The sequence below is a fragment of the Perca fluviatilis genome, chromosome 19, assembly GCF_010015445.1.
Source record: "Perca fluviatilis chromosome 19, GENO_Pfluv_1.0, whole genome shotgun sequence".
NCBI classification, from domain to species: Eukaryota; Metazoa; Chordata; class Actinopteri; order Perciformes; family Percidae; genus Perca; species Perca fluviatilis.
The window spans coordinates 2,423,043-2,435,542 of record NC_053130.1 but is presented as its reverse complement, the minus strand read 5'-3'; the positions used below and the strand labels follow the sequence as shown (position 1 = coordinate 2,435,542).

The window sequence follows — 12,500 nt, the reverse complement described above, 5'->3', positions numbered from 1 at the left end:
AAGATATCTTAAAGTAAAGTTTTCTCACAGCCACGAAAACGTCTGCGCTTCAAACTGTCCAAACTTCAGACTCTCTGAACTAGTTTCAGTATTTCTAAGCTTTCAGATCCTGTCAGTTAGTTTTGTCTTCAGGATTAAACCGACTCATAAAATCCCCTTTCTGCACCACCGGAAGTTTACTATTGGTTGTGGTGGTTAAAACGGTTTCCCCGTTTATTACTCAAACCTTTCACAATTTCACTTTGTAGTTAAAGGTGTCCAAACGTTTGTTTCAGTAGTGCAACCAAAATCATGTACAAGAGGCCAAATAGCTAAAGTATTGCTAAATCAAAGTAATACATTTATACATTAATACATAAAGACAGCATGTTCCATGTGTTTGCAAAATGCTAAATACAGTGAAGGTATGATTAGGATCATTTTTTATTTAATAAAAGAGACTTCAGATACAGTATTAGAGGACCACTAAGGTCTCTATAAAAGAGACTTCAGATACAGTATTAGGGGACCACTAAGGTCTATATAAAAGAGACTTCAGATACAGTATTAGGGGACCACTAAGGTCTATATAAAAGAGACTTCAGATACAGTATTAGGGGACCACTAAGGTCTATATAAAAGAGACTTCAGATACAGTATTAGGGGACCACTAAGGTCTATATAAAAGAGACTTCAGATACAGTATTAGGGGACCACTAAGGTCTATATAAAAGAGACTTCAGATACAGTATTAGGGGACCACTAAGGTCCATATAAAAGAGACTTCAGATACAGTATTAGGGGCACTAAGGTCTATATAAAGAGACTTCAGATACAGTATTAGGAGACCACTAAGGTCCAATATAAAGAGACTTCAGATACAGTATTAGGGGACCACTAAGGTCTATATAAAAGAGACTTCAGATACAGTATTAGGGGACCACTAAGGTCTATATAAAGAGACTTCAGATACAGTATTAGGGGACCACTAAGGTCTATATAAAAGAGACTTCAGATACAGTATTAGGGGACCACTAAGGTCTATATAAAGAGACTTCAGATACAGTATTAGGGGACACAGTCTATAAAGAGACTTCAGATACAGTATTAGGGGACCACTAAGGTCTATATAAAAGAGACTTCAGATACAGTATTAGGGGACCACTAAGGTCTATATAAAAGAGACTTCAGATACAGTATTAGGGTACCACTAAGGTCTATATAAAAGAGACTTCAGATACAGTATTAGGGGACCACTAAGGTCTATATAAAAGAGACTTCAGATACAGTATTAGGGGACCACTAAGGTCTATATAAAAGAGACTTCAGATACAGTATTAGGGGACCACTAAGGTCTATATAAAAGAGACTTCAGATACAGTATTAGGGGACCACTAAGGTCTATATAAAAGAGACTTCAGATACAGTATTAGGGGACCACTAAGGTCTATATAAAGAGACTTCAGATACAGTATTAGGGGACCACTAAGGTCTATATAAAAGCATCCAAAGAGCACCATGTCATGGGACATTTCATTCCACAGGACAGCTGAAGACATGAAAAGAGAGAGGGGGGGGGGAATGACATGCAGCAAAGGGCCGCAGGTCAGAGTTGAAACCGGGGCCTCTGCATCGAGAAGTAAACCTCTATATACGTGCGCCCGCTCTACCAACTGAGCTAACCCGGCCACACTGATTAGGATCTTTAATGAGAAAGTCCTCATCGGCAGATTGAATTTTAAATTTTTTCTGCAGATGAAGCTGTGATGTAAGATTTGTGAATGAATCATTCTTTTTCAACAGATTAACCTGATTCACAAGCGCGGGTGCATCAAAAAATGTTGCTTCTGTGTGCAAAGGTTTCCGCGGGTCCTTTAAAAGTCTAAAACCTGTTCCCTTTATCTAATATAGGTTCAGTAAATCCACTGAGATTTGGCTCGAGAACACATTTAGTGCTCGGTTGAAGCCTGTTGATGATACCGAATTTAAAACCTGCTGCACCTTGTGCAAGAAAACGCTGATATTAAGGACTTTAGGTATACTACCAAGCCAGACCTTCCTCCACAGCGCTGCAGAGGAAGGTCTGACTAGTCCACACAGCATTCTGGAGCCACAGCACCTCTGCTAAATAGTCTCAGGAAGGAACTGGTTTTGGTGGAACATGTGGACGTTCAAAAGTAGTTTTAGTCGTGCGAGAGAGAACTCTGATTGGACAGATAGTCTAGCTAGCTGTCTGGATTTACCCTGCAGAGATCTGAGGAGCAGTTAACCATAGTCCTCACAAATCCACCAGAGGCTAGAACGCCAACACAGAGACCGAAAATGAGGGAGATCTGGGGGATCTTCTGGCTGCACCGGATCAATCCCATAAATGAATGAATCGTCGTCGGTATAGACTAGGTACGAAGTGAATATCCACTGCGCTTTAATCACGTCAGTTTGATTGCGGGATCATATTGGGATCAATATATTTGTGGCAGCAGGACGGTGTGTGTGCAACAAGCTGGCTCAATGATGGCTTTTTATTGAAAAGAGGACGAAAAGATATCATTGTTAGCAGAAACATTCAGGGTCCTATTTTAACGATCTGAGCCCACGGTGTGAAGCGCCTGGTGCAGGTGTGTTTAGGGCGTGTCCAAATCCACTTTTGCCAGTTTGATGGCAGTAAAAGGGTCTCTGTGTGCCGGGCGCCTGGTTCTAAAGGGTTGTCCTTAGTGTCTTCATTAATCAGAGGTGTGTTTTGGGCGTAACATGCAATCAACCAATCAGAGAGCAGCTCCCATTCCCTTTAAAAGCCAGGCGCGTTTGGACCTTGGAGCATTGCTGTTATGATGGAGGATTTGCACCCTAATATTTTTATTAGTAATCTTCTGCATGTGTGTGTGCTGCTGTGTGTGTGTGTGTGTGTGTGTGTGTGTGTGTGTGTTGATGTGCGTCCCTGTGTGTGTAACAAGCATAGTGTGTGCGCGCTGTGCACGAGCCTAGCAGCATTTTACTAATGCTCTGTTAAAATAACAATGAAATGCTGCGTTATTGACTTTAGACCAGGTTTTTGTTGGTCAATGGCGCGATCACTTCTCGCAACCTCAAGATAGCAATACTCCCAGAATGCACCTGAACGCACCTCCCTGTAAGACCAGCACGCCCAGAATGCACCTGAACACACCTCCCTGTAAGACCAGCACGCCCAGAATGCACCTGAACACACCTCCCTGTAAGACCACGCCCATGGACCACAGAAGACATCTTTGTCCCCCTCTCTCCCCCCTCCCCTCTCCCCTCTCACATTATCATATGTTGGCCTGCACCATATATACTCACATATATATTCACGTGTTATATATAGCCTCCGGCCTGTCATCAGTAACTCTATCTCCCTCCCTGCTCCTCCTCCACAGCTTCATGCTTCACCCTCTCACATTCAACTTACTCTGGAGAAACTTTTATTGATCTGACGGGAAAGAGGATCAGGAAGCAGCAAAGAATATTATCTGAACGAATAAAGATGCAGAGGGGGGGGGGGAATCATTTGCAGAACTTGAAAGATATTTCAAAATAAAGTGCAAAACGAAAACGTTCGGTTAGGCAGCCTTTTTGTTTTTAGCCGTGGGTGGCTGACTCAGTCTGCTGGTTGGTCCCCCACTTTGGTCCAGACTGAAATATCTCAACAGCACATGTGTCAAACTCAAGGCCCGCGGGCCAAATCCGGCCCCTTGCAGATTTAGATCCGGCCCGTTAATCAATTTGGGTTCACGATACGTTTTGGCTCGCCTAGTTGTGCGCCAAAACCAAAAACAAAGGAAAGTGTTTTTTAAACTGCAATTACCGGACATTCAAAGCAGACTGAGAATCAGAAATTCCCACAAAAGCAGCAGAGAGAGTTTTCATATTCAGGCTGGGAAACAGGTTGTTGTTAAAACAATAGTATTAGGCAAGGCAAGGCAAGGCAGCTTTATTTATAGAGCAAATTTCAGCAACAGGGCAATTCAAAGTGCTTTACATAAAACATGAAAGAGCATTTAGAAAACAATTTAAAACAATTTAAAAACATTCAAAGTCAAGAATAAAATTTACAGTGCAGTATAAGAATAAAAAAAAAAAAAAAACTGAGAGAAACATAAAAGACAAGAATAAAATTTACAGTGCAGTATAAGCACTGTTAGGCACTGCTATGCACTGTTAGGCACTGTTCTAGGTACTATTAAGCCCTGTTAGGCAATATTAGGAACTGTTAGGTCAAACATTAAAACAGTTAAACTTTTAAAAGCAGATAAAATAGGTTATTTAAAGAAAGGCAAGATCAAAAAGATAGGTCTTCAGCCTTGATTTAAAAGAACTGAGAGTTGAAGCGGAGCTGCAGTTTTCTGGGAGTTTGTTCCTGATATGTGGAGCATAAAAACTGAACGCTGCTTCCCCCTGTTTAGTTCTTACTCTGGGGATTATTACTAAATTCTATGATAGCTAAGGAACTCTTTTGATGACTTTTGTAGCTTTGTGTCAACATAAATGTGACAAAAAGCAACAGATTTACAAAAAGGTGACAAATGTCTGAATAAAAGCCACTAAAAGGTTGGAACAAAACCAATAAAAATCAGGAAAAAAGCTCCCAAAATGTTTTTAAAAAAGTGACATGCAGTAACAAAAGCCCATCAGTAATCTCTCCATGTCCGGCCCTCTGGGATTCTCTTTTTCCAGTGTGGCACTCTGGGAAACTGAGTTTGACCCCCCTGAGCTATCGGATGGATTGGCACCAGTTATTCTACCCTCCTGATGTCCTCGGGGTCAGATTTAACCCATTTTCTAATAGTTTCTATATCAGAAATTTGGGTTTCTTTCAACCGGATTTTGAAAAGAAATAACGTGGATGGTTCCCTACGACGCTCTACACAAGTTTTATTCAATTTCATAGCATTTGAAAAAAATTTTTTTATGAAAAACGTTGAAAAAAGTGACAAAACATTGGTGGAAAAGCAACAAAAGTGTCAAAAAAGACATTACATTACATTTTGACCCAGAAAAACCAAAAGTTGCACGGGAAGACAACAAGCAGTCCCTCCAGAAAAACGTGATTATACGATCGCATAATTCAACGCATAATCAGCCGAAGTCTGCATATTTATGGGGGGGGGAAACATTTTTCCAAATACGCCCCACTTTCGCCGCATAATTTGCCGATTTCCACGCAAAATATGCGGTGCTTCGCATGATGTCATAATCCACGCATTTTCGTTGCAAAAAAGTCCCGTAATATATCTTAACAGAAAGTTGAAAAATGTTGCGTTTACTTCACACAAGAGCAGCCATTTCCCCCTGTTGCCATGGGAACGTTATGAAGTGACGTAATTACGTGACATGAACATCATCGAAAAGCAGGATGTTGGAGGGGAAACCACTTTTTTTTCTCTTTTTCATCAAACCAGTTTTTGCCAAGGGGGGGGGTAAGCTTCGCTTCAGAACTGGAACCTCCTATGGCGCCATTTTGATGCTACCAAGCCATCACCTCCCGTTAGCATCCCATTGACTCCCATTCATTCTGACGTCACTTTGACAGAGAATAACTTTACATCTGAAGCGTTTAAAGACTCTATTTGTCCGTTGTTTATTTCTAAAGAAACACGACAATGTATAAAAGGCTCCATTACCTTGTACCTCACGTTATGGCTCCGTAGCAGACGCTTTTATAACAATAGGCTAACGATTGGGTCATAACCACGAGACTTACTGTCACACAGTAGAGGAATTACCGTATAGTACAGGAGAAGCTCACAGGCAGTTTGGACTTCCATTAGCTGTTTAGGTTTAAAGACTAATGTTAACTAGCATGTTAGTGATCAGTAATTAGCCTGTGCCTATGTTATCTCCTTACATATACCTACGCTCTCCGTCTCTGTAAGATTGGGAATGATTGAGATTTCTCTCGGCACAGCTACCAGAAGACTTCACACTTTCAGACAGGTTGCTCACGTCACATCTACGTCTTCAAGCTCAGTTGGAGGCTGCTCAGTAACGCTCAGCCAGCACCGGGAAAGAGACTTCTAACATCCTTCACTGGTCTCGTACAGAGACACAGGGTCTATTGGTCCATTATATGTCAATGGTTTTTGCAAGTTCCCGCAGTTTAATCGCATAAAATTGCATAAATATAATATTGCATATTCCATCGCATTTTTTAAGAAAACGTGCCGCATCATCAAGGATTTTTGCCACGCAACAATCACAAAAAAACTCAGCGTTTTTCTGGAAGGACTGGACATATTAGCGTCACCACAAGTTTCACATCTGTGCGCCAGACTGAAATATCTCAACAGCTATTGGATGGATTGTGATGAAATGTGCTGAAATGCTATAACTCCCGGGTTCCCTGAATGCAGCATTTCTCTGTAAAGCGTTATGAAACCTCCTCGGATCAGTGCGTTGCCTTTCCCCCTTTTTTTTTAGACAGGCAACATGTGCTCTGTGTTGGAAAGTTAATATGTAGATTAACACAAGAACCTAAAATACTACTTTATACTTCTACTCCACTACATTTGAGAGGGACATTTTGTACTTTTACGACATTTAAGAGCTTTAAGATAATAATTACTTTGCATTTAAAGTCTTATATGTCATTCAATTCACTTCCTGTCTTTTCTCTACTATTACATCTCTAATAAATACTTGTTGAATGTATGAACTGTGTTTAGTTTTTATAATACAAAACATATTATTAACTGTTAAAATATGATGCATTGTTTAAGATACCATACACTATAATAAAGCCATTGAAATTATACCCAACGTGACTATCAACATCATTAAACTGCTGCTTTAAATGCAGTCAGTGGTGTAATGTCATGTAACTAAGTACATTTAATTAATATTTGTAGGTACTTATACTTTATTTGAGTATTACAAGCTATCCTTCTTGTCCACTTGACTTTGGAAACCAATATTGCACTTTTTACACCACTACATTTAAGTTTTTTTTCTGTATAATGATGACTTTTAGTGGATTATTTTTACATTATGGTGCTGCTAAAGTAACGTCCTTCTCCCAGTATGATTTTGTATGACATGTGTAGGCTGTGCAGTAGCAGGAGGAGTTAGTGTAAAATAAATAAATAAATAAAAAATAAGTTATGTAATAAGTTCCCTGCTGGAGCTGGAGTCAGTACAGACTGAACTTTCTGCTCCTCCAAGTTTTAGTAGACGTTTTGTTGGAGGAGGTGTCCCATTACACCTCCACTGTTCGAGGGGGGGCGGGGTCAGCCGCTACTGTGACACGCTCTGATTGGCCACAGGTCGCGTCACTCAGGGGTTAACCCGCAGGTTATTGGTCAGCGGAGTTCCCCTCCTCTCCTTCTCAATGTCAGTGTCCATCTGGGAACTCGGGTCCGACTCACTCAACTCAACTGTCGTGTGGCGCACTTGTCCAACTTTATCCGGTGTCAAGAGCAGACGTACCGGAGGGAGTTACCGGTGCCGTTTTATAGGTTTTTTTCCCCCCACCCGGTGGAAGTTTGTAACACGAGGTAACCGAGCCGAGCCGGATTCGAAACTTTTGTCCACCTCAGAAGACAGTTTGGGGAAAAGAAAAGAAAAAAATGGCAGACAGCGAGCACGTTTCTTCCACCACTCCTCTGTACGGCGACGAGATGCACCACTACCAGGCCGAACCGGACTCCGAGCTGCTGGGCAAGCCCAAGCAGGACCTCTTCAGCGTGGATGATATTGTGGACTTGGTCGGCGGGGCTCAGGACGCCTTGGACCGCCACTTAGCCGAAGCTAGTGCGCCACACGAGTTCACAGAGTTCACAGAAGCTTCGTTCGCTCAGGAGCCAGTAACGTTACCGGAGCCTGTCCACGTAACGGAGCCGAAACCGGTGTCAGTGCCAGAGGTGAAAGAACCGGAACCGGAGCCCGAGGTAGAGACTGAGACTGCCATCCCAGACTCCACCAGCTTCTCTTTTGTTCCTGACACCCCTACTGTTTTAATTGCCGAGGCGCCTCAAGTTGTCGCCCCTAAAGTGGAACCCGAAAGTACAAAGATCGAACCGGAGCCACAGGCTGCCGCCGCCGCCGCCGCTGCCCCCGAGCCAGAACCCGCTGCCCCGAAGAGCGACGCCCTCCCAGCGGCTGAACCCCGGAAAACAGCCCCAGCCCCCGCAGAGGCAGCAGAGCAACCTGCGGTGACAGAGGAACCACCGGCTCCAGCATCTTGTGAGTCTAAACTTAAAAATTAGTATACATTAATAATATAGGAGCGAATTTTTCGTAATACAAACCAAAAAATAAATATATTTTGCACCGCCGTTATGAGTGATATTTAGTCAAACGGCTTTTTAACGGTTATTTTTCATCTTTATCTGAACGAGGCTAGCGTTAGATGCGGTTACAGACGCAGACATGGAGGTAAATAAGTGGGGGGAAAGGGTAATATGTGTCGGTGTAACCAACCGTATTAATCGGTAAACGTTAAATCGTATTAAATGTGTTTTCAGTCGGTTTTCGTTACGGTTAGGTTAGCCGGCGGTTAGCCGTTTGCTAGCTAAGTTACGGATTCTTTAGGCTAACCTGTGTAGTCTGTGTGTTTGACTCTTGGATGTCCTGTAAAATGGTGGAAAACACACTGTTACCCAGTCGTGTGTGTATATTGTGTGATCACTGAAGCAATGTTGGGTCTTTATGTACATATTCCCGGTGAATAAGCTAACCGGCTAGCCCCGGTTTGGCCGTGTTGGAGGAATGCGGCCCACCTGTTTTTGACAAACACACGGCAGCAGGGAGCATAATGTGAGCTGTTGCCTGGATGAGGTGGCACTATTTGCACCATTTTATCCTCCCCGTGGTGTGTTAACAAGTTGATCCTTTTTAACCTAATATCAGTCGTGTGCTTTTTAAACACTTAACCGGAACACATTTTGATTTATTTCACGGTTATATTTGTAATTATTGTGTCAGCGCCCATCTGCTCCGTGCCTCTCCCCGCTGCGTGCCCGCCGTTGCTAACTACTGTTACTAGCCGAGTTCCATTGTCGGACAGGGGCGTTTTTATCTCATTTTTGTGTTTTTTAAATCACAAACGACAAAGAAAAAAAAAACAGTGCTGAAAGGATATCGTGTAACTCGGGTGTCAGTACATTGTAATACAAAGCGCAAGAACTGGTCAAACACGCCCCATGGACCATGGTGATGGTGTCAGGTTGATTTCAGTAGCCTATGCTAACGTAATAACACAGTCTAATCGTCTGAAATCTATCTTAATTTGAGCAAAAATCGCAATGAGACTTAAGTTAGGTGGACTGTAATATCATGGCGGATGAATTGGGCGAGAGGTAAAAAAGCAGCACGTTGGGTAAGGATGTGTCCGATAATGGAAGCTCGGGCCCAGGTTAGCAGAGCACGGTGTACCGAAAGCTGTAACCCAGAGATTAGTCACAACAAAGGAATCCGCTCTGCGTCCACTCCCTGTCGGCTTCCCAGCTTCCCCATATTATCACCACACTATAACCCTCAACGCTTTCAATCACTGTCATATTTTTAGCTCAGTTTCCGGCCTGTTTTCACTCATTCACCCCCACCCCACCCCACCCCACCCCCATATCATCTCCACCCAAAACCAACACGAAAACAATGTGTCCACAGAGGCCTGTAAGCCTCCTTTTTAAGATGCTATCAAAGGTCTGAATGCTTTTCAATTGGCCTTTTTTTTCGTGATGGCATTTCAGAAAATGTGTATTCTGAGCTGATGCTGCTGTTGTTGTTGTCTGTGTTGTTGTGTATTGGGGAGGTGGCAGATTGCAGGTTTACAGGCCTGTCTCGCCTCCTCTGGGCGTAGGAAGCAGGCAGCACACAGGCAGGGTGGGGCTGCTTGGCGAGGCCCCGCTGATGCTGATGGGGATGGATAAACCGTGAGCTCCCACTTAAAGCATCGCAGCCACAAGTCGGAACAAAAGACCTTCCTTGATTCAATATTTTCCCATCCTTTAAGAAGAATTAGTCTGATTGAGTTTACTTTTTTTTTTTTAAATGCATTTCCCTTTCCCGTCACTGTAGGTGGTGTTCGGGGCCTTTATCACTTTCATACGTACCCTTTTTAAAGTAACTTCTTCAACATTTAACTAGGGATTGGCTATTCTATCTATCTATCTATCTATCTATCTATCTATCTATCTATCTATCATAATATGGCACAATTGGTGTCTCTTCCTTGTTTTAAAGGCTGCATTACAGTACAGTGATGTCATTTTCTGAACTTACCAGACTGTTGTAACTGTTGCATTATTTCCCTTTACCCACTTAGTCATTGCATCCACGCTTCTGAGGATTATTTATGAAATGTCATTGTTAAAATGTTTTTTGTCAAAGCACCAATAGTCAACCCTACAATATCGCCGCAATATCGACATCTATGTGTTTTTGGTCAAGACTATCGGGACGATATATTTTCTCCATATCGCCCAGCCCTACGTTTAATGGACATTTTAAAATCCTACTCTGCACCAGTAATGAGCCTCTCACGTTATACCTCACACATGGCTGTCTGTCATGCATCGTCAATTATTATGAGAGAGAGAGAGAGAGAAGACACACAGAAAGAGAGAAGAGAAGACACAGAGAGAGAGAGAGAGAAGAGAAGACACAGAGAGAGAGAAGACACACAGAAAGAGAGAAGAGAAGACACAGAGAGAGAGAGAGAGAAGAGAAGACACAGAGAGAGAGAAGAGAAGACACAGAGAGAGAGAGAGAAGAGAAGACACAGAGAGAGAGAGAGAGAAGACACAGAGAGAGAGAAGAGAAGACACAGAGAGAGAGAGAGAGAAGAGAAGACACAGAGAGAGAGAAGACACAGAGAGAGAGAGAGAAGAGAAGACACAGAGAGAGAGAGAGACACAGAGAGAGAGAGAGAAGAGAAGACACAGAGAGAGAGAGAGAAGAGAAGACACAGAGAGAGAGAGAGAGAAGAGAAGACACAGAGAGAGAGAGAGAAGAGAAGACACAGAGAGAGAGAAGAGAAGACACACAGAGAGAGAGAGAGAAGAGAAGACACAGAGAGAGAGAGAGAAAATAAACACACTATATATATATATATATAAAATATAAAACACTATCAGCATATATATATATAAAACAATAACCTATATATATATATAATACTATAAAATATATATAATATAACATATATATATATATAAAATATAATATCAACAATATATATATAAAACATAAACATATATATATATATAAAATATACACCAACATATATATATATAAAATATAAATAATCACCTATATATATATATATATAAATATAAAATATCCATATATATATAAAATATAAAATACATCAATATATATATATATATATACATAAAACATCACTATATATATATATAAAAATAAACACAAGCAAATATATAAAAAATAACTACATATATATATATATATATAAAATAACAATATATATATATAAACATAAAACACCAACACATATATATATATAAAATATAAACAACAAAAGTATATATATATATATACATAACATCAACCACATATATATATATATATATAAAATATAAAATATCACAAAGACATATATATAAACATAAAACATCACCAAGTATATATATATATATAAAATATACCCACCACATATATATAAAAAACACCACATATATATATATATAAAATATAAAATATCACCAAGTATATATATAAATATAATTTAAGTATATATATATATATATAAAATAAGCCACTAATATATATAAAACAACATCACATATATATATATATATAAAAACAATCAACAAGTATATATATAAACTAAATAACATAAACACCATCACTATATAATATATATAAACATAAATATCAACAAGTATATATATATAATATATAAACATATAACCATCACATATATATATATAAAACATCACATATATATATATATATATACATAGCCATCAAAAAGAGAGAGCAGATATAAAATATATACAGCATCACATATATATAAATATAAAACCCATATATACATACAACACAAGAGCATAAAATATATATATCACCACAAAGTATATATATAAATATAATAGAAAACCAATATATAGAAAGATAAAAAAAATATCAATATATATATATATAAAGCAGAAATATCACTATATATATATAGCTATATAGAAAGACACAAGTAAATATATAGGGATATAGAGTATATATATACATAGAACACAGCAGAGAGAGATATATATAGATATAGTTAAGAGAAGAGAGAGAAAGGAGGAAGAAAGAGAGAGAGAGAAGAGAAGACAAGAGAGAGAGAGAAGAGAAGAAAAAGAGAGAGAGAAGAGAAGACAAGAGAGAGAGAAGACAAGAGAGAGAGAGAGAGAGAGAGAAGAGAAAAAAAGGATATATATATATAGAAGAGAAGACACAGAGAGAGAGAGAGAAGAGAAGACACAGAGAGAGAGAGAGAAGACAAGAGAAGACACAGAGAGAGAGAGAGAAAGAGAAGACACAGAGAGAAGAGAAGACACAGACAG

At 40.0% G+C, this 12,500-nt stretch overlaps 1 protein-coding gene across 4 annotated transcripts in view; it reads left to right on the top strand.

Moving 5' to 3' along the window:
• The first annotated feature begins 7,314 nt into the window (after positions 1-7,314).
• LOC120548292 (cell surface glycoprotein 1-like) overlaps positions 7,315-12,500 on the top strand; it is a 23,827-nt gene continuing 18,641 nt past the window's right edge. For 2 of the 4 annotated variants that reach the window (XM_039784434.1, XM_039784435.1), the window contains exon 1: positions 7,316-8,178. In XM_039784434.1, the coding sequence (XP_039640368.1) occupies positions 7,563-8,178 (616 nt within the window). In that variant the 5' untranslated portion in view covers positions 7,316-7,562. Of the gene's footprint in view, positions 8,179-12,500 lie in introns of all 4 variants that reach the window. The other 2 variants (XM_039784433.1, XM_039784436.1) reach the window with 2 other exon arrangements.